This window comes from Podarcis raffonei, chromosome 7 (assembly GCF_027172205.1).
Source record: "Podarcis raffonei isolate rPodRaf1 chromosome 7, rPodRaf1.pri, whole genome shotgun sequence".
Classification (NCBI taxonomy): Eukaryota; Metazoa; Chordata; class Lepidosauria; order Squamata; family Lacertidae; genus Podarcis; species Podarcis raffonei.
Window position 1 is genome coordinate 34,224,511 of NC_070608.1, and position 27,685 is coordinate 34,252,195.

The 27,685-nt window shown below is 38.6% G+C and overlaps 2 protein-coding genes across 5 annotated transcripts in view; one reads left to right on the plus strand and one right to left on the minus strand.

The window, feature by feature from the left end:
• LOC128417380 (uncharacterized) overlaps positions 1–27,685 on the plus strand; it is an 82,712-nt gene that overhangs the window by 27,286 nt on the left and 27,741 nt on the right. The window contains exons 3-5 of one of the 2 annotated variants that reach the window (XM_053395948.1): positions 785–945; positions 4,213–4,245; positions 5,081–5,417. In XM_053395948.1, the coding sequence (XP_053251923.1) occupies positions 785–945; positions 4,213–4,245; positions 5,081–5,292 (406 nt within the window). In that variant the 3' untranslated portion in view covers positions 5,293–5,417. Of the gene's footprint in view, positions 1–784; positions 946–4,212; positions 4,246–5,080; positions 5,418–27,685 lie in introns of those variants that run through there. The other variant, XM_053395949.1, reaches the window with a different exon arrangement.
• The window catches only part of PREX2 (phosphatidylinositol-3,4,5-trisphosphate dependent Rac exchange factor 2), a 111,799-nt gene that overhangs the window by 10,346 nt on the left and 73,768 nt on the right, over positions 1–27,685 (minus strand). For all 3 annotated transcript variants that reach the window (XM_053395938.1, XM_053395936.1, XM_053395937.1), the window contains exons 25-37: positions 27,447–27,654; positions 21,824–22,003; positions 21,364–21,458; positions 20,378–20,460; positions 19,677–19,767; positions 18,539–18,667; positions 15,633–15,674; positions 14,618–14,835; positions 13,494–13,596; positions 12,541–12,684; positions 10,299–10,413; positions 4,494–4,560; positions 1,958–2,148 (exon numbers count right to left, since the gene is read on the minus strand). In XM_053395938.1, coding sequence (XP_053251913.1) covers positions 1,958–2,148; positions 4,494–4,560; positions 10,299–10,413; positions 12,541–12,684; positions 13,494–13,596; positions 14,618–14,835; positions 15,633–15,674; positions 18,539–18,667; positions 19,677–19,767; positions 20,378–20,460; positions 21,364–21,458; positions 21,824–22,003; positions 27,447–27,654 — 1,666 coding nt within the window. The remainder of the gene's footprint in view (positions 1–1,957; positions 2,149–4,493; positions 4,561–10,298; positions 10,414–12,540; positions 12,685–13,493; positions 13,597–14,617; positions 14,836–15,632; positions 15,675–18,538; positions 18,668–19,676; positions 19,768–20,377; positions 20,461–21,363; positions 21,459–21,823; positions 22,004–27,446; positions 27,655–27,685) is intronic.

The following is a 27,685-nucleotide window of genomic DNA, read 5'->3' on the forward strand; positions in this document are numbered from 1 at the left end:
TGCACCTAGATGATCCAAGCCTACTGCTCTTATCCACTGGGCAACACATATACTTCAATCTGATGAATATTTACTTAGTGGTAAGTTAAACTGAGCTGAATTCTATTGTAAATTGTTGTGATCTGCTGCAGGGTGGGGTGGCATTTTGTGCTTGCAAAGCAGCTAGAAACCAACCAACCAGGGCATCTAGGATTGTAGTTGTGGCCTCAAAATCCGAAAACAGAAGATTCTCCCTCTTTAGGATTATGCTAATTTTAATAAATGATTGTGAATTTACATAAATGATTAATTTGTATACATTATAGTAAATCTGTTTCATATAGCACTGTGAGGGTTAATAAGTACATTTATTTTCTTTCTGGTGTGATCCTATTCAGATGATACACTTGATTGATATACATGTCTGTCTGGAGAGATACAGGATTTGTTGCTTTAATGTAAAATTGGAAAATGCACTATAATAAAAATCAAAGCAAAAGTAATTGCTAACTTTTCAGAAGCTCAAATATTAGCTTCGATACTGGAATGCAAATAAACCTTTCAAGTACTTAGTACTGCTAAGTACAGTTCAATTTGGACTCTGTGGAAGAAATAACAAACAAAAAAGCCAGGCTCCATCCACTCTCCATACTAAGCTGAAAGATAGCTAGGACCTGGATTTGTATTTAACTAAAATAAAAAGCTGATAACGTAATTTGTTGCCAATGGTCGTTTTCTTTGAACTCACATCGTTAGTATACATACACATAATCCTTTTAAACTACATTTATTCTCTCTCTTATAGAAAGGATAGGATTGTTAAGTCCATTCAACATTTGATCCTGACTGACCTGGGTCCTATGACTGTCTCCATGTTGGAAACCCTTTGCACAAGTAAGGCAGCCTGCTTGAGGTTAACACCAATCACGCATTGGCTGGGAAGTGTCCGCAGTGTGCATCAAAGAGGTGAGGGTCACTGTGCATGCTTCCACTTGCCCTTTTGTACATTCAGAATGAACATCTGAAGAGGGCTTTAAAGTTCTTAACCTCAGCAGGTCATGTAGATTTCAAAAGATTATAAATTTCTTACTGCTTTGAGAACACTTGCATTACTCTAAAAATAAGTTCTTTTATTTTAACGTTTGGTTTTATTTCCACATATTTTGAAAAAACGCCCTACCATCTGCTACTTACTCATTCTGTTCTCTTGGTTGGGTTTTGCTAATTAGTGACCTTTAAATAAATTAGTTCTTTATTCATGAGAAGAGTCAAAACCATTCAAGATTTAATACAAAAGGCAGAGAAAGCAGATTAAGTTTAGATTCTTAAAACCAGTGCTTTTCTTCTGGGGGTACGCATACCCCTAAATATTTTGTGAATCTTTGTACTTTTGTCCATTTACTGTCCCCCCCCCCATTTGAACTATAAAATGGTGATTTTCTTGAGTCAAAATGAGAGTACCCCTAAACATTTTCTTTTTTTAGAAAAAAAAGCACTGCTTAAAATTGCCAATTGGGTTCTCACTTCTGAGCTGTCCTCACATGCCAGTCCACAAAATGGCTTATATTCCTCTCAGACCAGTAGGAGACATGCATCTAGGAAGCATTGTGGTATACCTAGAAGCAGCATCCATTTAATTTTTGTTACGTAATATCTCTCTTACTCAAGTGAAACCCAGCTTGCAGTGTGGCACCCAAGACAATCTAGACAATGTTATTAGCTATTCAAGAGCAACACCAGAGTAGAGTAGTTCACAAGGAGATAGCTCTCAACCACATTTGGGACAGCAACATTTTTAATACATGTTTTACATAATGTAAAAAATAGTGTTACATATTCTTATGCTAAGCCACCTCACAGTCAGTCACAATAGCTGTACACACATTTTCAGTTCTGAATAAAAAAGGTTTCAATAAATCATTATTATTAGAACTGGGTGACAATAGCAGCAATCAAGAAAAGTGATAAATTACCATACCGGTGAACTCCACTATTGCACATGATGATATGGCAAGCTCCAAGTCTGCTACAGAGTTCTGAAGAGACTGACAGCAGTCCAACTCCTGAAGCACTGCATGCTGTGTAAGCACAGGATGCTGTGCGCTTGGATCTTATGAATGACACCATCAGTCGGTAAAGTTCATCCAGAGAATTGATGGGCCGCATCAGCTGCAAGTAAGTGACAATGCTGCTGTCATTAACATATACTCACTGCCTCAAGAAGAAAGTAATGAATTCTAAGTTCATCAAAAACCAAACTGTAATTTCTCTTAATGACATGAGAATAAATAAATTCAGAGCATAGGTACCATGGCATCCTGAAGACAGCCTATTTGTCCTTCATGTAGAAGATAAGCAACTTTAGGTCCCATTACAGTGGTACCTTGGTTGTTGAATGTAATCCATTCTGGAAGACCGTTCGACTTCCAAAATGTTCGACAACCGAACCAGGGCACAAAGGGAGAATTTCAATTTCAATTGTGAAAATTGAAAAACATGCAGCAGAAGCCATTTGACTTCCAAGGCGCTTTCGAAAACTGAAGCAATTCCGGGTTTTGGGATTCGAAAACCGAAACATTCAGCTTCCGAGGCACTCGAAAACCGAGATACCATTGTACTAGGACAAAGACAGGCAAAGCTGTAGCTGGCCCCTTAGCAATTATGTAACAAAAGATCACAGCTTTTGTTCTTTAATTAGGTAATTAAAGGAAATTAACAGTGGAAACTTTTTAAACAGGCAGATTACACTTTCTAGTGAGACAAAGAAAAGGAAATGGAACTAATGAATTGTCATACTTACAATAGAGATTTTCCCCCCCCTGAAAACACTCTTATATTCACATTCTCAAGGAAGACAGGGTTGTAGCTCCAGAGAGCTCTACTGATTTCTACTGCTAACAGTTCAGTTTAGTGGGGTAGGAGAGCTGGAAAAAAGATTCACATCTGACAACCAATGCACCCCTTTGGTTTCAGATAGAACATGGTAGACGAGTCTAGAAAGCCTGGGACACAAATTTTCACGGTCCTCTAACAACTATGATGGCTCATTTACCAGAAGTAATGTATTTAGCATTAACTCTGAAAGTGTATATTCGATTCTGGCCAAACTAAGCCTCCTAGAGCCTTTGTGTCCCGTGCTTTTTAGACTTATCTACCATGTACGAAGATCATGGCCACTGGTCCCATCACCTCCTGGCAAATAGAAGGGGAAGAAATGGAGGCAGTGAGAGATTTTACTTTCTTGGGCTCCATGATCACTGCAGATGGTGACAGCAGTCACGAAATTAAAAGACGCCTGCTTCTTGGGAGAAAAGCAATGACAAACCTAGACAGCACCTTAAAAAGCAGAGACATCACCTTGCCAACAAAGGTCTATATAGTTAAAGCTATGGTTTTCCCAGTAGTGATGTATGGAAGTAGAGCTGGACCATAAAGAAGGCTGACTGCCGAAGAATTGATGCTTTTGAATTATGGTGCTGGAGGAGACTCTTGAGAGTCCCATGGACTGGAAGAATATCAAACCTATCCATTCTTCAGGAAATCAGCCCTGAGTGCTCACTGGAAGGACAGATCCTGAAGCTGAGACTCCAATACTTTGGCCACCTCATGAGAAGATGTTGGGAAAGATGGAGGGCACAAGGAGAAGGGGATGACAGAGGACGAGATGTCTGGACAGTGTTCTCAAAGCTACCAGCGTGAGTTTGACCGAACTGTGGGAGGCAGTGGAAGACAAGTGCCTGGCGTGCTCTGATCCATGGGGTCACGAAGAGTCGGACACAACTAAACGACTAAACGACAACAACCATGTACTATCTGAAACCAAAAGTGTGTGTTGGTTGCCAGACGTGAAATATATTAGCATTATTTTCAGCTCTTCTACCCACTACTTCTGCCCTTTCTATTCCATTTCTGATGCTTGTGCCTCCTGTTTTATGCTTTAAGGTTCATACATATGCACGTGCCCAAAATGGTCACTTATAAAGGTTTCATCTTATTAGCTTACATAAGTAAGTTTACGCTCTGCCTCCATGACTGGAAGCTGTGTACTTTTGAATACCAGTTGCTGGAAATTGTAGGAGGGGATGTTGCTTGTAGGCTTCTTGAAGGCATCTGGTTGGCTACTGTGACAACAGGATACTGGATTAAATGGGCCATTAACTGAACCAGCAGGCTTTTCTTAGGTTCTTGAGTCAGCCATTCTATGTATAAACATGGGCACATGTTTCTCTACAGAGAAAACAAATATGGCAGCAGCAGCACTGGAAGGTATGGTATAGTTGAGTGAGCTCTGCATTGTGAGTAACCTAAATCTCTGAAACATAAGAAACTTCCCTGATAAGGACCCTAAGGAGTAGGTTCCCCTCCTTCACATGATTAATCCAGTTTTTAAGCTTAGTATGTCTCAAGAAATAGAATGTTTTCCTTGTGGACAATATGCATTGCACTATTGCTCTTAAGGAATACCTAATTCGGATGATGAAACAGCTTAATTAACACATTCTTATTTCGTTTACCTTATCTATATAAGCAGCTTTTGATGTTGAATTAGGTGGAAGATTTGACTTGTCCAAGTAAAATGCCCTAAAAAAAATAAACATCTACAATGGGTTAATTGTTCAAGAGCTTTTATAATGTACTTTTAAAGCAAAGACCTTTAGCCTCTTTGTGGCATTTTAAAGCATTCACAACACAAAGAACCATCATGCAAATTAGTGATGGGCAAATGTTAATTTAATGCTACCCTCCCTTGAAATTTATTGTGAAAAATATTAATAATTTTGAGGCAAGCTGTCCTGAAAATTAAATGTACCCCACCATATGGTGCAAGCCAAAGCTTTCATTAATATAAAATATGCTAACCCTTGGAAACAGACTTAGTTAAAAGTTGTAGAATGAGAAAATCTTAGTTTGCATTACAAAAGCAATTCTTTAGAATATATGACCTTCACAGGGTCATGTTTACAGCAGCTTGCATACAATCTACTGCAATTAGTAAGAGTCTGGAAAAGTAGATCATGAATGGCTATGGGTAGTTCAGGACCCAAGTTCAAATACTTTACTTTCAGCTGAACAAATGAAGAGCACTTTTTTTATTTGATAGGTCTTGATTTTATGGTCTACAAAATAACCATGAAGGAATCAGTCAACAGCAAGCATAGCACCCTGGGAGCTATGCAGATTCTGGGGTGTGCTATCTCCTTCCTTCCATTTGTGTTTGTTGTGCTTATGAGGAGAATAAAAGGATTTGAACCCTGCTTGTATGGGTGCCTGGGGACTAGCTCTAGCACAGTAATTGCTAGCATGCTTCACTAGCTGGTTGAGTTGGGGTGGGAGGATATTGTGGTGTCATATTGCAATTTCTCTGTGCAGTGATGCCAGGGCTGTGATTATGTTCTTTCCCCTGTGTCACAAGTTCTTTAGTTATTTCCATATATTGAGTATATGCCACTGGTGGTGTTCCATTCGACCCCACTCATGTTTGTCATTTTTTTTTTTTATGCTCTTTTGGTATTTTTAAAGAATGTCTTGTTCCCATCTCTTCCTGGGCTGAGCATGCATTGTATTTGGCAGCCATTTTACCAGCAAAGCAGAAACATTTATCAGTTTCCTGTGTAATACAAATATAGGACAGTTCAGCCCTCACACGAGATAGGTTTTCAGAGTGTAACTTATGTGAACATGAAATAATTAATACTACTAAGTATTATTATTATTTATTAAATTTGTATACCACCCTTCATCCAAAGATCTCAGGGTGGTTCAAACCATGAAAATACAAAATAAAAGTGAAATGCATAACAAAAACAAAACAAACCCATAACCCGCCCTCCTACAAACACATTTAAAATGTTAATCAGCCCAAGGCCTGGTTGAAGAGGAATGTTTTCATCTGGCACCTAAAGTAGCTGACACTTGTAGAAAATTTGAAAGTGCTACACTTGTATAGCTTTGTACAATATGATCTTCTGTATTATTGAGAACACGGTGAGCTGAGGACAGCATACAAATTTCCAAAGTACTTTACTTAATTACTAAATGCCTGTTTAGGACCTTAATCAAATGTTACGAGGAAAGCTAATGGGAAACTTGGAGTAATGCCCAAAGCGAGGCAGTATTTTCTAATCTGCCTAGAGTGACAAGTGTGAAATCATAATACTTACTCCATGGATAGGCAAACTAAGGGCCAGGGGCCGGATGCGGCCCAATCACCTTCTAAATCCAGCCTGCGGATGATCCAGAATCAGCGTGATTTACATGAGTAGAATGTGTCCTTTTATTTAAAATGCCTCTCTGGGTTATTTGTGGGGAATTGGAATTTGTTCATTATTTTTTTTCAAAATATAGTCCAGCCCCCCACAAGGTCTGAGGGACAGTGGATCAGCCCCCTGCTGAAAAAGTCTGCTGACCCCTGACTTACTCAATGTGCAGAAAATATTAGCTTTGCCATTCTGAAAATGTGGGAGAAATTTTTTTAAAAGGTAGAAATTATATAGGAGTAAGACCCATTTCAGTCTTAATGAGAATTGTTGTTATGGGAACATGCCTTACATATAACAAGATAAGGTTTAAAGCTGCCATTTGATGTTTGGAAGAAATCATAGTTTCCACATTATATTTGAATACAGGAGATTGGTTTGTTGAAATCATGTATACTGGTAACTATACAGCAACCAGGATCAAATGGTAATTAGGTCTAAATTTACTGATATCATGCACCATAGAAAACAAGGTCAGGGAAATAAAAAGTCAGGAAGTCCCATAAAAGAACATACGAGATCCACTTGAATTCCAAATATGGTTATGGTTTAAACACACACACACGTTCTGAAATGGAGCATGTAAGTTCACATACTTGAATATATAAATAATCCCTCCTTTTTATTATAATATACTTTCTAAATTCTACCAACATTTCTTATGTATTCTGCATGCTTTATATTTTGTAATATAGCTTCATTTGTATGGTCACAGAAAGCAAATTGAAGGTCTAATGACTACTAATTTTGTTGTGAATAAAAATCTCATTACTAAAATTTTGTTTGCAACTCTAACTCTTTTTTATATTTCACTATAGTACTCCATTGATCATATATGTTTACACAGAATCGTAGACTTCTTGAATTATGAAATATTAAATTTGTGATGTTATTTGGAAGCAACATGTTTATTGTGTATTCTGAATTGTAAAACACAAATTTAAGCTGGCTATTGTTAGAGTTATCATTGGTGTAGTTGTCATACTGTACCCCTGCTTAACTCTGTAAAGTGAAGAAAAGGGGAAAAGTACTTATAGAGGACAAAATACGTATTTGTCCTCACAAAGAAGATGGAGTTATTAAGTGAGCTTTCTCAGTATCTCTGCTGTTCAGATAATAAAAAGGGTTTGGGAAATCCCCAGAACAGGGAGAAGTCCTATTGTACAGGCAGAAGCCCTTTGCCAACCAGATGATTTTGGTAGATATAGCCCAACCTTTTCACCTGTGTTGTTGCAATCAACATTTCCTTGGCTTCTAAAATACTATTAAAATATAAGAGACAAGAAGAATTTTTCAGTAAGAAAAATACATGGCAGACAGATGATCTCCATAATTATTTATTTTGTAGTATGATTGGGAAATGCTGTTTTAGACTTCTAAACTTTATTTTTCTTACACAAGGAAGACTTCCTTGTAAGAAATAAAAGAGGGCAAAATTCCATTAAAAATATTTATTTGAATAAATGCAAATGACTATTAAGCAAATCAGGTTTGCTTTCAGCTGAAAGGCATATTTTTCATAAAGTTGAAATAGTAATTAACTATTCCTGGTTGAAAGCAATTCATTTATCAATTTTGTTCTAGTGCACAACTGGAGAATTCAAATTGTCAAAAGAGGCATGTGGATAGGGAGCTATTAGCAGAAGATTTGTTTTCTGTAAATGAGTTCACACAAAATATTCTTCAAATGGATTGCATCTTATGCTTGGGAAGGACCACATTTGTTTCCACAAAAGAATGGAGAACACTGGCCACATGGAAGCATTTTCCACTATTTTTTAAACAGCTTGTAGTTCTGAAGCTACTACCCAAATTACATGGTAGTTACTCAGGCGCATTCCAAGTTTGGAGGCCCTGGTTAGACTGCAGACAGGTCAGCTGCCAGCCTACGATAACGTAGCTGCATATGATGTCCCCAAACTTCTCACTCACATTAATTCTGCTGCTCCTGGTGTGTGCACATGTAAGGCAGTGACACCAGGCAGTTTGTGCATGCAACCCAGTGCTCCAATCAGTTCTGCTGCTGGGGTCCCCACACAAGTGCCCTTCTAATAGCCATGCTCTCCTATGGTGAGTATTGGAGGAGCTGAAAACAGGGCTGTCACAATTAAGATGGTAGGTCTGGAAAGTATTGGCATGCAGCCTGCAGCTCCAACTAGCACTGCCCTGCAAGTTCTTGCTGGCTGCCATGGCCGTGGTAAAGAGGATGGGCCAATATGGCTCCTGGCTGGAGCCAGGCCCACTTAGATTCCATAAGAGAAAAGAGAAAATCAGATGTAAAGAGCAAGAGATATGAAAAAAAAATTATTTTGTTTTAGAATTGATTTATGGTAATGCATTACTACTGTATTTGATTTCTTCCTTTCACCTAATTTCCCAAGATTATGAAGAGATTAATTGATTTAATCAAAAGCTCCTGTAATTATACTATGTTTATAATGCTATGCCTAAATTTTTGCTAATGTATCACTAAGTTCCCCATAGCTCTTAATAATTGCTGAGCTTTCATATATACCGCACTAAAGGTGTTTAAAAATCTTTGCTGACTTAATTACTTTCTCCCTTTTGAGCAGCATCTTCCCATCAGCAAAACATAAGGTCAGGGTAAATTTACACCATTAACCTCTCCCCCAACTTGAAAACAGAAAATCAGCATACCATTTTTCTTACAAAAATGCCAAGGAAACAGAACTAGTAAAGTCTAATTATAAAACACAACAGCAATCTGGCTGAAAGTTTGACAAGAATATATAGAGCCATTAAAATGAGACTAGGGCAGATGCTAAAAGATTTATCTGCACCTTTCTAAATTCTCAAGGTAAGTAGTTTCCTGGCTATTACCATGCCTTAGCTGATTGCAGCACCCCGGTTTTTCACCTAGTACACAGCGTGTTCCTTATAGGCTACCATGTATATGTTGAAATCTGGAGCAAATGGGAAGTGAGGAATTTCACAGCAGACTGGCTTTTATTGTCTCTTCAAAAGCAGCATGGTGTGCATTGGAATGGAATTAGGTCAGTAGAGTTTGGAAGAATGTCCCATCTTGTAGATGCTTAAATCTGCAGCCTAGTTAACTCTGTCTTGTCTCCTGTTTTCCTTCAAAACATTTGGCAAACTACTTGTATCAGTTTATATTAAAATTATAGAGAATCATAATGTTTATGAAGCTTGAAATGAACATCAGGTATGTGTGCTTCTCCCTTCCCTTGCCCCACCTCTCCACTCCTCCTGTGCTGGCTTCAGCAAGGAAATCCTGGTGGTGTTCTAACTCTAAGTTACCTATTATGTCCAAAATGGGGAACCCTGGTTTAATATTTCAGCAATTTCTTACCTACCCTTCACCACAAGATCCCAGTGGTGGTTGCAACCATATAATCATACAATATTAAAATATAACAAAACAATTTAGAACAAACCAGGGAATGTACATCAAACAACAGGCATAGTCTCTTAACCAGGATATTAAGATATGAACTGATTCAGTACAAGAGAGGAATGTACATGTAGACCTGGTGCTCATTCCCTTTGTAAACTATAGTTTATTTATGAAGTTGGATCATTACATCCAAACCGTCTTTCATATGAGAGTACAAACACTTGCAAGAAACGCTACAGAATGTTAAGAATTATTTTTAATAAGCAAATTAGTCAAACTAGTTGCATTTAAGATAACGATGTTGCTGCTGCTATTTATACAGGGCCATCAGCATGCATAGTGCTTTCGAGAGACTAGAGAACAGTTCCCTACTGTGAAGAGTTTCCAGTCTAAAATTTGCAAAGAAGAGGAAGGGGTGGCAATATTCATTTATTCAGCTGCACATGCTTAGGCTGAGTTGCAATAGGGCCTGGGAGCCATACTGACTAAAATTTAGGTATTCCTACCTGAACTAATTTGTAGGTCAGGTTGATACCAATGCATATTAACAATAGTTTGCAATCCCAAAAGATGCTTGTGCTTAGAGAGCCACTAACTAGGACTTCGCTTGCCCTTTACTTGTTTCAAGAGTGTGACTCAAATAGGAGTTCTTGGATAAGACACATATAGATAAGCAATTACCTTACCTGAGTTTTTGATTATATTGTTTCACTTTTTCCAATGAAGCTGCATTAATCTGGGCTTGAAATTCTTCTACTGATACATTGTCCCTGTAATAATAGCCTTCCATGCTTTCTAGGGCTACAAAAGAAAATTAATATAAGTATCCATATGATTTTTTTCCGATTAAAATATGTCTAAGATATGCTGAAGCGCCCTGAATGGATCCATTTGATCTGGAACCCTGCACAGTCAGGATCTCATTTCATGGGAGCTGCCTGTGTGTTTGGCAGACTCTGCAGACATATATGCAGCCTCCTATAGATGGGTGGCTGTGGAATGAATTCTGAGAGTGCAGCAATAGGTTCAGTGCCATAGTCCCACTCTCTCTTTCATATGATTTCTAATTTCTGTACTGTTTCTGTCACTGCAATTAGAAGGAACCATTTCAATTTATTCTTCAAGTATTGGCAATGCTCCTTACACATCCAGCTAGGTATGCATAGGATTGCAGCCTTAATCTTTATTCATTGCGGAGTCTTTACCTACTCATTTAACAAGAACTTATGCAAATCTAAAGCTGATAAAATTAGAACTTAATAGGTGAGTAATCTCATTATTACATTGAAATTGGAACACGGTAACTGACATTTGAGGGAAGGAGCATATTAATAAAAGATTTTGCAATTAGGAGTCGCACCACTTTGATATTATAAAATTTTGAGGACTTGTCCCTCTGGGGAACAAATTGAAAATGTTCCCAATAAACACAATTTTGTTGCTAACAGCATGTGGGTTCACAGCCTTAACTGTATACTGAATATTAATTCTGCTAAAAGTTCGTTAAATGGCCAGTTAATAAATAATTCATTTCTTGCCCAACCGCTTGCGTGCTGTAAAAGTCCTTAGCTTTCTTTCTGTACAAAAGATAGTTAATGATGTTGGTCAAATTATATACCCTTATCCTTGCATTAGAGTCATAACTAGCGCATGGGACCGTACAACCTACAGAGGTGCTTATTCAATAATTCTGGAATAGGGGTCAGTTCAAAGGCATTTTCTTTTTCCATTTCAGCAAGAATAGAAAATGACTGCATATAATAACTCCAAACCTAATTCCAACTCTAGTCATAGTTAAACCCTAGACAAGAATGCACGTCTTCACATGCCTTCATCTAGTTCAATGAGGTCCAGATATTTATTGCAATGTACAGTGGTACCTCAGGTTAAGTACTTAATTCGTTCCGGAGGTCCGTTCTTAACCTGAAGCACCACTTTAGCTAATGGGGCCTCCCGCTGCCGCCGCACCACTGGAGCACAATTTCTGTTCTCATCCTGAAGCAAAGTTCTTAACCTGAGGTACTATTTCTGGGTTAGCGGAGTCTGTAACCTGAAGCATATGTAACCCGAGGTACCACTGTATATCATATAATTATAGAACTGTAAGTCTCTACCAGAGAAGAATGGCAAACCAAACTGATGGACTATGCCAAGATGGCAAAGCTGACTGGAAAACTCAGAAACAAAGAGAATAAAAACTTTATAAAAGAATGGAAACAATTATAAGTTACTTAGGAGACCACTGTAAGCAGACGGAAACAAGAGCAGGATTTTTATTCATTTGTAGTGTAAAAATCACTATGGGCAGTATGGTTTGCTATAAAAATTGGAGTATGGAAGAATATGCAGTTGTAGATGTTTAAAATGAGACCCTATGGAGGGGATGGGGGAAGTCTTGTGATTCGGAGAATCTCTTTATACTGATATGTTTTTATAGTTTATGTTTATTTGTACTTTGTATTTCTAAAACCAATAAAAATTATTTCATAAAAATGATAAAATAATAATAATTATAGAATTGTAGAGTTGGATGGAACCACAAGGGTCATCTAGTCCAACCTCTGTACAATGCAGGAATATTTCACCCAACATAGGTCTTGAACCCATAGCCCTGAGATTAAGAGTCCCATGCTCTTTCAGATGAACTAATCCCAGCAGATAGGAGAATCTGCATCCAATATTGGATGTTCATCCATACCAACTACTGGGTTTTGAGTTTTGTTTGTTTGGGGTTTTTTGCGGTCTGTATATATATGACAAGTTCAAACTTTCAAGGCAGTGTCCAAATAGCTGGAAGTGAACAACAACAACAGCAGAAATGAACACTGAAATTTGCATCAGGTTGTAGTCGCGCACGATGTGTGTGATTAGCATCACACAAAAATAACATGACTTCCTACAGAATGCTTGAGAAGACTGCCAGCATACCTTGTGCAAAGAGGACGGGGTAAATTTTAAATCCCCCACCATTCTTCAGTCTTTGAGGAAGCTGTTCAAAATTGTAACTATTAAGATAAAAGTAAACTTTCAAGGCTTGCCGGCTTCCTTCTGCTTGATATGTGATTGGCATATCTAAAGAAGAAAAGAAAAATGTTACAGTTTTATCAAATGCTAACACCCAGTCAGTATTTTTGCTACAAAAAGCTTCAAGTACTGTAAGAAAACATTAACTGAGCCAACATTTCTCATGCTGGCGAAGTGGGAAAGGAGCTGAGTGTGAGAGAAGAAAGCCAGGGTTGTATGGTAGCTAAATGGTCGACTAGATCTGGGGAAATCCAGGTTCAAAACCCCTCTTGACAGGAAGCTCACTAGATGGCCCTGAACCAGTCACTATCTCTTAGCCTAACCTACTTCACAAGATTGGTGCAAGGATGATATGGGAGTGGGGAGTACCATGTACGCTGCCTTGAGCTCATTGCTCACACACGCCTGGCTCCTAGCCCTTTTTCAGTCTGTCGGATTCCTTTCAGGCCCTGGTCCCAGGGACTTGGGCCTCCAGCACACACATACACCTCATTGGGCTGCCTATAGTTACCATAATTAGCATTAACATCAGTGCACACATGACATTGCACCATTGTTAAGTTAAAGGAAGGGAAAGGGCAGGGGATCGCCCATAATAGGAAAGTTGGGTAATTTTGGTAGTATGTGAAAGCCACAAGTTCCATTCACCTAACAATGTTTAGAAAGTTGGGACTTGGACATCTGCACTGGGATTTAAGACTAAAATTATATTAATTCCAAAGCTATATAAAACAGCCAACCATTACATATGCAGGTGATATGATACAAGTTAGAAAAGATAAAGCTTCTATGCATTTATACCATACTATATTTTGAAGTAGCAATGGAAGGACGAACATTTATTTTATAATACTCACTTGCAACTAGAGGCTCTTGTTCAGATTGTTTAAAAGAAAATGTAACTTTCTCCAAGTCAAACAGTGCAACCAATGTGTCTTCTAGCATAGCTTGTTCATCAGCCTGAAATATATATATATATATGAGTCTATTAAAGATACTAGATTGATGTATATCATTATTAACATTAACTGCAGGTGGTCACATCCTGTTTCAGTAGTTAACCCAATTAACTCATGAGTGCATGAAGATTGATGTATTTCTATTGACTTTGCACTCCATCATCTGCTGTCAAAAGATGACTGTTAGCAAGGATGAAATATAGCAGGTTAATTTACCATTTGCTATGTTTAATCTTATCAAATTGTAATTGTGTTTCATGCAAATGAGTAAGCTCAGAAATTCTGCACAGCAAGCTATGCTTAAATGCTTAAAATGATTTTTGTGTTACAATATTTAATACTTTTAAAATGCAACTCTGTGTATTATTGTGGCTTATAAAATAAACTGTAATCTTCTCAGTGCACTTTATTGAACAAGGGGAGCATTCCTCCAGAACTTTGCCAGAAGGTAAAACTTACAGTAGCTATAACAGAAATCAAATAATCTGATTTTGAGTAATTATATTTTCTGATACCTTCCCTAGCTTATCAGCATATTGATTAGAAAAATATAAATTTTGCTTTATATTCAGCTTCTTACTGAAGCCAGAAGCATTAAATAAAATCACCAGAAGAACAGAGATATTTTATCCTTGATACATGTAATATATACACAGACATTTGTAGCTTCCTCAAATGTACATTTAAAAAATAAACAAACAAAAACCAAACACAAATTGATCACAATGCTTGTTGCTGTTTGACTGGGTTTCCAGTGGCAACCAAATGTTATTAATGCAAATTAGGGGGGGAAATATAGAATATGCAAAACCTTTCCTTTGCCTATTGGTTCAATGTGTCAGCTTCCTGAAGAATACAGAGCCATTTGAATTAAATTTAGCACTTGTAGTATATTTTTAGAAATAGTATAGGTTTTAGAAAATACACTATGAGCTTCTGGACAGATGTTAATTCCAGATGCCATTGGTCAGGACAATAAGAACATTACACAGAATGGCGCAGCTGCGCACAGGAACTCTCACCAGATTTGGCGACAACAGTGACTGGAAGTGAAGGAGGACACCGGCACTGGATATCTGTTCCAACCATCTTCTGCTGGCCTCTTGTGTCTCCATTTCACACTCTTTGTTATTGTCAAACATCTGATTTAAGGCAGCCATTAACTGTTCTGAAAAAGCACAAACTGTGGCCACCAGACTTTGGCAAAATACCATGTCTCGCCTGAGCTGTATCTTACTATCTGTGAAGGGCAAAAAATAAATAAGGAGAAATAAATAGACTATAAAGAAAATGCACAATGAATTGTGTCTCTCCTTCAAGAAGCAGTGGCATTATTTTCTTGGGCAAAATGTGACATTATACACAGTAGCGGCTGTCATATGTGATAGCACAATGTCACATGTATGCATCCCTTCACAATCTTTGTAGATGACAGCAAAAGTTTTGACTCTAAACAATGAATAATTTAGTTATCAAATGCCACTGCATCGCTTGGCACTGGCGACTATATTAGGATTCAGAAACAGAGCAAGGAAGTCAACTATAGTTCACATTGGTGCTTCTTTTCTACCAACTTTCATTAAAAATTGCCAAATAAGTTGGGTGCCATATGTGTTCAGTCTATAGATTGGTCCCTGATAATTCATCACTATGTTCTGTCCAGTATAGGCCTGCATATCTCAGCCTCCTGCAACCCCTGCTATTTTAAAAAAAAGATGTATTTTAGTGTATCTAGGACTTTTCCTTACTTTTCTTGATCCTAATTTCGCTTGTTAAATTTTGCACTAGCTCCCCCATTTCTAAGTATCACCCTTTATCAGACGACTGATACTTCTTCATACTCTTCATCAGTTAGGAAAGGAGGAAATCACATTTAATATATTCACTTCACTTAATAAGGACCACTCAATTTCTATGCTCCATTTTCTTCTATCTTTATGAGTGCCCTTTGAGCTCATGAAAATATAACAAAAATTCTTGGGGAGACTCAGCCAACTGCTTTGAATAGAAATACTGAAATGGATTCATTAAAATTACCTGTATATTCAAGGAGTGCCAAGAGGGCCCTTGCTTTCACCTCTGGGGAAGAAAAGGACAGACACTTAAGCCAAAATTCTGTTTTGAACTCAGATTTGACCACACTTTGCCCATCTTTCTATTGATTTCTTCCAATCTTCTAATTATACATACAATATCATGCTTATTGTATTCATTTTCCAAATTAAATAATAAAATAGCAATATATGCTGAACAGGTTAGTGGACCACTGAATTTCTAGTAAGCTTTGAATATGCGAATTTGTAGCTATATGAACATGGGAATTCATATTCTGCAGTACAATCCAACCTATGAATACTCAAAAATAAGCCACATTCATTTCCATGGCAAGGTAAGTGTGCATACGATTACAGCCTGAATCTTCTAATTCAACAGTTTTAGAAGTTGGTATTGGTTTCTTTCAATCATTTCTTAGAAGCTACCACATGAAGAGTAAAAAAAAGGGAGGGGTAAATCTTAATCTTAGTTTTTTAATTAACTAACTATATTGATTTCTAGGAATTCTGTTCTATACAGCAATTGATGTATTTGCAGTGTTGACTATGTCATGTTGAACTGATTCCTGTTCTCATCCCAAACTAATGCCTAAAGATTACCACTGAAGCTGGAATTCTGCTAGAATTTGCATTTGGCTCACTAAGTATATCTAATTAGGATTCCTTAAAATAAAAAAAAGACTCTCTCATATCCAAGTCAGTTTTCCAAATGTACCCTTTTTCTTTATTCCTCAATCTGTCACTCATGTACTCTGTGCTGATTTTTGTTTCCTCCCAGGTCTGCACTTACTGGTTCCAGCCTCTCTCACTCCTGGATTCATGAACGTCAACTTACTGGTTCCAGGTTCTATGCTTATTTATTAGAAAATTATGCTGCTTTATATAATAAAAATTCTTAAGCAGTTTATATAAAAACCAGAAAAACACAAGAATAACCATGAATAACATTCCCTAAAGATAACATCAAAACAAGAAGTATGCATCACATAAAACTGAGCAATGTACAAAACAGAATAGAAAATGTAAGAGTACAAAAAATATATAGTTTAAAGAGGCATTAAAAAGTTATTAATGTATCTGCCTCACAAATTACCCCAGGGCGTACATTCCAGAATGTGGACGCTACCACTGAAAAGGCCTGCTTCTGCATTGTCAAGAAGTGATAAATTGGTTGGAAGATCTTAAAAAGCTCAGCTTGATCTGTATAGAGGAAAGCAGACTGTGGTCCCAAGTTTAGAACTTTACATACCAACAAACCCTTAAACTTGCTCTCTTGAGGCTGCAGCTTCCAAACGAAACTCAAGAGTAGTCAGGTTGCCAATGTATGGACAGCCAAATTATCCCTGTCAATGCATGGTCATAGTTGGTAGAAAAATTGAAGCTGGTAAGGTGTATTCTGAGCCACGGAGGTCACCCAGACTGAGTCAGTGATGGATCTAGGAACACCCCAGAACTATACACCTGCTCCTTCAGAGGAGCTATAACCCCATTGAGAGCAGGTGTGCACCCCAACTGTGAGACTTGGGATTGCCCACCCATTGGGTCTCCCATCAGGATTCAGTTGCAGCTTTTTAGCAGTCCTCCTTCCCATGGCTGCATCAAGGCACTGTTTTGGGACATGCATGGCCTCTCTTGATTCAGCTGTTACATAGAAATGCTGGGTGTCATCAGCATATTCGTGACACCTTGCCTCAAATTAACTATCCTTCTGCCATCACAATCAGCAGAACTTCTCATTAATATCTAGCTAATTTCAGTGAACCAATGCAATTGCCAAATGCATACTGAAATGCACACCAGGCAGCTTAATTAATCATCCTTATCTGTCCCTGGTCACATTACAAGACTTTTTAAAATTCATCTACTGGCCTTGAATATATTTCACATTGAATTAAACATTTTCACCTACAGTATTTCCTAAGGAAACTAAGTAGCTCTGGTCCATTTTTGTAGGACAGCTTTTGTTGTGTATTTCTAATAATCTCCTTTCTATCTAAGTGAACAAACCAAGTGAAATCTTAGAAAAATCATGATATGAATAGAATGAATTTTCTATTTTTATCCTCATTATTCACTACTAAAATCAATTGAAGAGCAGTGAATATTTTAATATTACATCTATGTTTAATCACCAATCATCATTTAATTTGGTATTCTGTGTACACACTAAAAAGAACTATGACCAAAAGCCCAACAGCCCCTGATTTTCATCATAGATTACTTTAGTTAACTTCCATAACAAATCAGCAAAGTTTCAATCACAGCATACTTGGTTCACCAAAATGAGTTTAGATGCAAGTCAAAAGAGATTTTCTGGTCTCTGTTTGGGTATTTGCAAATTCTAGATGCAGCTCAGGAGACATTAAATATCTTCAAATTAACTTAAAATACTGATAATGGATTGGGCTTATAATGTGCAGAAAGATGCAGCTTTTATTAAGTAGGAATTTGGACATGTTAGCCAACTATGCTGAGACTTTTCCTTTATCCACAAAGTGACTGCAGACAGGATGGGGTGAACTAGCAAGAGAAGACCAATAATCAAGAAGACCCTGTGGAGACTACTGCTACAGCTCAAGCACAAGATATTACTGACGGCTTCTCCAGAGTAGTCCTACCTACTAGTTCCTTGCAGTCACCAGGCAGGATGACTGGAGAAGCTGATATCATAGCTCATGAATTCTCCACATTACATCAAAGAAGGCAATGACGACTCCAATTTCTGAACACAGGTCTAGGGTCTCCCATTAGCAGCATTAGTCTCCATTGACTCAGCTAGTCAGGCTACTGGTATTGTTTTGGAATATACATTATTCCTCAAAAGATTCAATAAATCTCACAAGCTCTATCTCAGAAGTATGACAAAACTACCTATGATAAATGAGTTACCTTCAACAAGTTTTCTGATGTTTTGGGAAAGGTTTTGGACACTGCTAGGGAGATTCCAGGGGTCTTGTTTGATGTGAAGCCTCAATCTCTTTGGGCAGCTGAGTTTAGGTCCAATCTCTTGCTGAAACTCTGTTCAAAAGCAAAATTACTTCTTTAATTTGTTATAATTTCATTTTGCTCCATAAGTTTAGTGAACTTAAATATTGAAGGTGAGCCTTCAAATTCATTTCCTTGAGTAAAGACTTGTTGTATTTAAATCTCTGAATAAACATTTTCATTCAACACCAGCACTAATTTAATTGGGCGTAAATAGAATGCAACACTTCATAATATATTTTCCAGATAACAACTAACATAATAACCAACATGTTTTAGAAATGCTGTTCAGTGAAAAAAATGGGTTAGACTCCTCATAAGAACATGAGGTTTGCAAATAAGTCCAAAAAAGTTAATAGGCCACCTGCTCTGACACTCCTATATAACTTCCAGACACAGCAATCAAACCATGATATTAACCAACAATATATGAAATGGGTCGTATGTGCCCTATTTCCCCTTAGGCACCCCAGATCTCATGAAAATCATATTTTGAACTCTGTTGCTAATTCTGATTGGGGGCAAATTAAGGTTTACACAAGCCAGAATTTTATTTGTAGGCTTATTTATTTTACTATTAATATTTATAGCCTGCTCTTCAGTCCTGAGTCTTTCAGAATGGCTTACAATGTAAATGTATAAAACACAATAATAAATAAGTGTGAACACAATCTCAATAAAACAATTAAAACACCAGTTCTAAAAGATTACTAATTGACAGTTATTACATTGTTTAAGATGTTGTATAAAAATGGTTGGACAAATAAAAGCATTGCCATGTGAGCGTTCTTGGCGAGAGCATTCAAAAACAGGGCAAGTCCTTTCCCTAGTTATCACTCTCCTAACACAGGTAGCAGAACACAGAGGACAGTCTCAGAGAAATATCTTGAAATTCAGGCTGTTTCATGTGACAGAATAGAACCCTTTCATATTAAAAAATATTCTTCTTCTTTTTTAACTCCAGTGCAATATTAACAGGCGTATCTATCTTCTGTTTCTGTTTGAAACCCCATTGACTGCCATACTTGGGTTTGAATATTACCTTGCAAGCTTCGACCTGGTGTGAAGAACTTTGTCTGCTCAAAAGCTCTTGCCACTGCTGGTCCTTTCAGTAGATTGATAATTGAATCTACCTGTAGAGTTGAAAAGCAATTGAATGGTGAAAACGTAACTAGCTTTTTGTAAAGTTTATGTTGGATCCATTGAGACAAACACAAAAGGTAGGCGCAAGTTTTCCCTTTGGGACAAACAGAAGCTTTGGCGTAAGATCAGGAATATGAGTATGGAAAGGGTGAAATTCCTCTCTGCCAGTGCTACAGTTGCAATCTGACCCCATACTCCATGGTAGCTTTTAACTTTAAAGAATTGCACAGAGGCCAGGGGCTGGTGTTAGGTTTCCTGGGGACATATACTAAGTCAGACCACATTGGTCCAGCTAGCTGGACTGGCAGGGACCCTCTAGGATTTCAGACTAGGGTCTTTTCCCAGCCCTACCTAGTGATGCTAAGAATTGAACCAAGGACCTTTTGCATGCAAAGAAGGCTCATGCCTAAGAATACATTCTAGAGAAGAATAAATATCTAAGGCACAGCATTTGAAATAACGATGCAAGCCAGAAAGAGGGGGAATTGCTTCAGATAATTTTCACAATGCATCCCTGTATAGTCTCATTTTATTAGAAGATAGCACTGTTTTTGCACCGCAAAAAAAATCATAGAATCATAGATGGTAATAATTGAATACCTGACCAAAAAGATGTTCCAGACAACCATGGAGTTTGTCCTGCTTGTCATGAGAGATGCGTATACTTAAAGGAAGTTCATCACCTATTAAAACAATATTTGAAGTTCTTATGAGCTTTTGAATTTAGCAGACTGTACAAACCTTACACGTGGATCACTTTGTTGCACAGAAAAGGGGTCTAATATTGCTGCCATATGTGATGGCACTGCTTCTGCTTCCAGGACAGGGTATTCCAAAGGTGAAATGACCATCTCATTCCTTTTCTACTACAGCTGCTTTCCTTTTAGCTTTCCTTACAGTTTTATTGATGCTCACTGCAGCCTATCTAATCCATTTCATTCCTCACCCCAGTTCCTAAAATGTCAGGGCTTTGTGGGGGAAGGTGGTAAAACTTGCTGTTTCTCAACGTCTTTCACTTTTAACTAGCAATGACTGAGTATTTCAATCGCCTGGCAGAGGAAGCAAAGAGGAGTTGTTTGTTTGATTTAAGAAAGAAGAAGGAAAAAAATCCTGAAATGGCAAAGCATTGCTGTCAGGTGTTAAAGCGTTGTCTGACTGTTCCATGTTTGAGTGTTGGAAATTTTTCAGCATCTAACTAACTTTGTTTGAAGTACAGGGAATTGAGGTTGCACTCATTACTGAATCAGGAGCTTTGCACTGACAACACTGGCCTTTGCTCTTTGTTCTCTGTTCCCAAGCCATTTGTGGTAGTGGTGAGGAGATTAAGATGATTCTTGCACCCAGCCTAATTTTCACATAAGTATTTTGCAAGATCAAAGGACAACACTTCTTACAGATTCACTTTATTTGCATCAGATGTTGAAGCATCTGTAGAGCTAACTGAAGCAGGCATTAAAGTAAAAGGAAGACAAACATTCCTTTCATCTACTTCAGAAGGGAAGTAGACAAACCCATCTAGTTAACAAATCTCATACAATTTCCTCTAGCAAAGTACATTTGGTGCGGGTGGGGGGTAACAGAATTACCTGAATCCATTTCATCACTGTGAAAGAAGGAACTGCATTGGCTACTGGAAATACTGGTAAAAGATGCACTGGAATTTCTGTTGCTGTTGCAATCACTGAATAGGGATAAGAAAACACACATTATAAATCCTCTTGGAACATTTATATTTAAACAGCAGCTTTTACATCCTTTTATCTTTTTCTCTTGACCAAGCGCCTCTTTACAGTTCCTAACCTAAGTTATCCAGGCTGTACCTTTTGTGAGCAAGAAAGCTCAACATTTTAAAATTGAACAGAATAATACCAGAGTTTAAGCTAAGTGAGCTTCAGTCCTTTGAAATAAACAAATCAAATGTCTGTTAATTATAACACTATAACACATCTTTTTTATTGTTATTTTAACCATACAAAGCTTTTAAGTAACCTCTGAAGACATGATTCATTCATTATTCTCTTATCCTTTATGGAGGTAAGAGTTTACCTGTATGAATCCCGGTTGCTAATGGTGTCATGGCCAGAATCTTCCTGTTCATCAGCTGCTACACTGAAACAGACCTTTTTCCCATTTCGTTCTCCTTTTTCACTATCACTGTCTGTTGGTGTTAATGGCTCGTGGTTTTTCCGTTCTGATTGTGGAGAGTATGTTATTGAAGAAAGGAGGCTGCAATGGGATAAATTCAGCTACTGTTAAGTAAGGATTTTTTTATTTTTAAATAACAGTAATGCTACAAATACATGAAAAATAGCGCATGCCAAAGTGGACATGGTACTGTCCTAAAATTCAGCAGAATTATAAGATAAATAATAATAATCAGTATGGCTTAGCTTACACCGTATCTAATCAAGCACACCTAACTTAAGACAGGAACCACTCGGTCCAAATCATTGTTAGGTTAGCCCATCTTATAGAAGCTTTGGAAGTAATTGTGTACCTGGATGAGCAGGTGAGGATCCAGCAGATCTGCAGCTGAGTTAGACAGTTCTTGGTGTAGCTGGGCTATGCCAGCTTGACTCCCTCATTCTCAGCTCAGCCAGAGAGCTGCCGGTATATCTGCCCCATCCCCACACAGCTGGCTGAGCTGAGCCCAGCAGATCATAAGGTGGTGTAAACACTGAAAAAGTGGGTGGGACCAAGGGCAGGGGTATAGGCTGCTTTCGAAGCCTGTTCAATTTGGTCATGTGTCCTGGCAACCTGACATAAATCAAGCTGACAGAAAGGGTGGTATAACTCACACACTATTCTAAAGGCTTCTTTTCCCTCTGCCAGACTTAGGCAGCACTCGTCTCACTGCTGAATGGAAGTTGGATCTGGTGTGACTCTGTGCCAGCTTAATTTACATCATCTTGCTTTATGCCAGTTTCTTGTGCATAGGATTGTTTCCTTAATGTATCAATATAGAATCAGAGGACTGAGGTACAATAATTTCTAGGATAAACTAATTTTAGTAAATGTGGTTAGTATGATGATGTGAGAACAACAGAGACACAATCCAATGAGTATTCTTACAACCCAATGGGTGTGTGTGCCTCAGCTGCTTAGTGACATACCACAAAAGGAAACTGTGCATTCATAATAAATACAAACAGATGTTATCCTAAATTAAATGAAAGGCATACAATTTTGCCATAATTTAGGGGCTTAGCAATATATACATTAAGGTGCACTGCTACATCTTTCCATCTAAGGTGATTAAACAATGCATGAAATCTAGAAACAAACTTATCAAACTCAAAAGGTGGAAGCATAAACAGCAGCACTCAAGCCCTCCAAGCACTCAGCTGCTACATTCAAATTTTACAGTATTGGCATCAGTAGCAGGAAAGGAATGTTCATCACCATTTCGCATAAAGCAGCAATAGGAAATAGCCCAGGGGCAATGTAAGTGTTATTAGCACAAATGTAGCTATGCATCTTATTATGCATCAGTACAAATTTTAGTATTTAATCACAAAACTCTTGCATGATGGGCAATAAAATTTATTGGAAATAATCATTTCAGCCAAGTACTACTCTGGGGCAGGGAGGAATCAAGTACTTCTTACAAATAATGTAAGAAGTACTTACATTATTCTACTCACAGTAGAAACAGAGCACAAATAGGATGTAAAATAGGATGACTAAGCATTGCCTGCTCTGGTTGCTAGTTGCTCTCCTGTGGAGAGGTCCCTGGGACCTTGTGCATCCTGTATATATTGGTCTAATGATACTAGGGTGTGATAGAACTCCAGAAACTAGGCATTGTGTAAATTGATACTGACAGCCAGACAATCCTGGCCTCATTTTTCCTATTCTTCCACAGAGATTTAAAAATAGGCTTCTGGGTATCCTGTTTCCTGTACAAAACTGCTTTCTTTCAGAACAATTAAATGCTGGCAGCCTATAAGCCCATAAGGAATAGTGATAAGAAGCCTGGCAATTCTAAGTATTAAAAAGTTTATACCCTTTGTTCAATCTGTACATCTTAAATAGGATTTTCTACTGGTTCACTTTATACAGAATTCTTTTACAATATAAATACTTTATGTAAGATTCTCTTGTGTATTGTTAACATTTGCAACTATGTGACTCACACAATTTATGTTTTCTTAATTATATCATTTTTACTCCAGCATGAAAAAAAATAGGAAAGTTACTGGTGCTACATCACATAAGTCTTGAGAACAGAAAAGAAATGACAGTGAGAGTTACCAAGTAAAAAAGCTACTGAAATAATAACTGAGACTGAAAATGTAAATATTGATCAAAAGAGATTGATGATTTTAAAGAATTTATAACAACTTTCCCCTGTTTCACTCTATGGCTATTTCACTCTGTGATATTTCAGCTTTATAATGTATGTATTCATAAACAAAATGTGAACAGTTCAATCTATCATCTGAAAAAAATACAAATTATTTGAAATTGTGTTGTAGCTCTTTGAAAAAGATGTACATAAATATGTCAGTGAATGTGTTTGTTCGACTTTTTGTTCATCAATTTTGGTTATAAAAGCAATTTCACTGGTCCAGTATTTATGATTAATTGGGAAAGTTGTGCTTATTTAAAACGAAACTCTTTCAGTAGAGGAGCTATTGTCATGGTCCAGTTCACGGGCGATCGAAGTCCCAGCAGAGGATGTCAGAACCAGGGGCAAGATGGCGGGGTGGGAGCAGGAACGGGGGTCCAGAAGCCAGGAGTCAAGAAGCCAAGGGTCAGGAAGGGGTCAGGAAGCAAGGAGGCACGAAGTCAAGGGTCCAAGGATCAAGAAGCAGGTAGTCAAGAAGCTGATGTTCAAGGATCAGGAAGCAAGAAGCCAAACACAGGGAGCGCGTTGCTGTGGCAAAGAGCTGAAGGGAAATGCTGGCCTTATATCCCTTCCCAGCTCTTGCCACCAGGTGCTGTGAGTTACCAATCAGCCTCACCTGTGAGGCCGCGTCTTGCCTCTTCAGAACAAACTAATAATAATAATAATAATAATAATAATAATAATAATAATAAATTTTATTTATATCCCGCCCTCCCCAGCCGAAGCCGGGCTCAGGGCGGCTAACAACAATCAAATAATCAAACATTCTAAAAATATTTCATTATAAAAATTAATTAAAATCAAGTTGATGGCAACCATTAAGCAAAATTCTGTGCAGGTTGCCAGAGGAGGGAGTCAGGCTGCGCCCTGACCAAAGGCCTGGTGGAACAACTCTGTCTTGCAGGCCCTGCGGAAAGATGTCAGGTCCCGCAGGGCCCTAGTCTCTTGTGACAGAGCATTCCACCAGATTGGAGCCGCAGCCGAGAAGGCCCTGGCTCTAGTTGAGGCCAGCCTAACCTCTCTGAGGCCTGGGACCTTCAGGATGTTTTTATTTGCAGACCGTAGGTTTCTCTGTGGGGCATACCAGGAGAGGCGGTCCCGTAGGTACGAGGGTCCTAGGCCGTATAGGGCTTTAAAGGTTAAAACCAGCACCTTAAACCTGATCCTGTACTCCACCGGCAGCCAGTGCAGCTGGTATAGTACCGGATGAATGTGGCCTCGCAGCGAAGACCCCATAAGGAGTCTCGCCGCGGCATTCTGCACCCGCTGGAGTTTCTGGGTCAGTCTCAAGGGCAGCGCCATGTAGAGCGAGTTACAATAATCCAGTCTGGAGGTGACCGTCGCGTGGATCACAGTGGCTAGGTCAGGGCGAGAGAGATAAGGGGCCAACTGCTTAGCTTGGCGGAGATGAAAAAATGCCGCCTTTGTTATAGCTGTAATCTGCGACTCCATAGAGAGGGAGGTATCGAAGATTACACCCAAACTCTTAACGTACGGTGCTGGCACTAATTGCACCCCCGCAAGAGATGGGAGTTGCCCCCTCAATCCCATATCATCCCGTCCCAGCCAGAGGACCTCTGTCTTCGAAGGATTTAACTTCAACCGGCTCCCACGTAACCATCCAGCCACAGCTTCCAGACATCTGGTCAGTGTGTCTGGGGCCGAGTCAGGATGGCCATCCATCAACAGATAGAGTTGGGTGTCATCGGCATACTGATGGCAACCCAGCCCAAAACTCCGGACAAGCTGGGCGAGGGGGCGCATAAAGATGTTGAAAAGCATTGGGGAGAGTATCGCACCCTGAGTCACTCCACACACCAAGGAGTGGCGACAAGGAGTGACTTAGGAAGGCCCCAGTCCTGCAAAGTCCTATTGGTCACAGGGCCTGGCTGCTGCACACACACCCGACAGCTATCACTGAAACCTTTCACCTAAGGAAGTCAGTCAGTCACCACTGACTTTTAGGAAGTTAGTTTAAACCCGTTTAATCAGGAAGATGTTGAGGTTATGAAGTGTGTGAGAGGGGGGGAATGATATGGCTACTATTCATGGCTGGCCCAATACATATTTTGGCTTGAGGCAAAGATCAATATGGCACCCTTCTCCATTCCAGATAAAGAAGCTAACTGGACTGGCAGCTGAATCTTAATTCAACATTGCTGATGTTGAAGGCAGAAAGCTAGTTTTGGGGGACAGGACGCACCACATCCTCCTGTCCCAACTCAGGGGAATGGCTGAGGCACTTAAGAGAAACAGCAAGGGGGAGGGGAGATTATTGGCTCTTTTTTGTTTCTATTATGTATTTAGTGTCTTTATATTGTGATTTTATGTTGTGAACCACCCTGAAACCTATGGGTATAGGGAAGTCTACAAATGTAATTAATATAATACTAACACTACTACTAATAATAATATCCCACAGGATCTGCCACTTAAAGCAGTTGCCTCACTTTGCCTAATGGCTGGGCCATTCCTGCTTCTGTTTTTTCTATTTTCTTGTTATTCTATACTGTAACATTTTGCTGTGGTTTTTATTGTATCCCATTGTGTTGTTTTAAATTGTAAGCTGCTTGAAGAGGTCATGTGAGCAGTATGTACATCTTGGAAATAAATAGGATTTAATCCAGCCCGCCTTAAACTCTTTGCTCATTTTCTGCCAATTTTATATTGATTCTTTTATATTGATTTTAGGGAACTGCATTGTTCCAATGGCCTTTATCCTTTCACTCCTTGACTTATATGAATGTGCCAGTGAGTCAGATCATCTAACTCACTTCTGTCTATTCTAGCTTAAAGAAGCTCTCCAAGGTCTCAGGCTGAGGTACTTTCCAGCCATGCTTCCAAAATCATTCATATATATATATATATATATACATACATACACACACACACACACACACACATACACACACACACACACACACACACACACTGGTACCTCAGGTTAAGTACTTAATTTGTTCCAGAGGTCCATACTTAACCTGAAACTGTACTTAACCTGAAGCACCACTTTAGCTAATGGGGCCTCCTGCTGTTCTCATCCTGAAGCAAAGTTCTTAACCTGAAGCACTATTTCTGGGTTAGCAGAGTCTGTAACCTGAAGCATATGTAACCCAAGGTACCACTGTATATATGAATGAAATGGCAGGTATTTAACCCAGGATGTGCAGCACACAAATGAAATCTCCTACCACTGAACTATAGCCCTCACAGAAGAGTCCAATACATAGGCTAAACTACAATGTTAGGAAGGGCTCCTTTCAAAGCAAATTTATGTCTTAATGTCCAAAATCCCTACATTCCATACGTTTTACTTACTCATCTATTTGAGAAACACAGTTTTCCACCTCTTTTAGTGCAGCTTGCAGTTTGCACAACAGTTTCTGATAGACGTCTTGTGTTTCCAGATCCTCCTCTTTTAACAGATACCTCAAACCATGGCCATCTTGTTGACCCAAGGAGTGTCCCGATGGAGCTGCCATAGTGGTAATTGTATGTTGTACATAAACCATGGGACTCAGTTTACCTGGGCAGGAAGGAAATAATATAGAATGCAT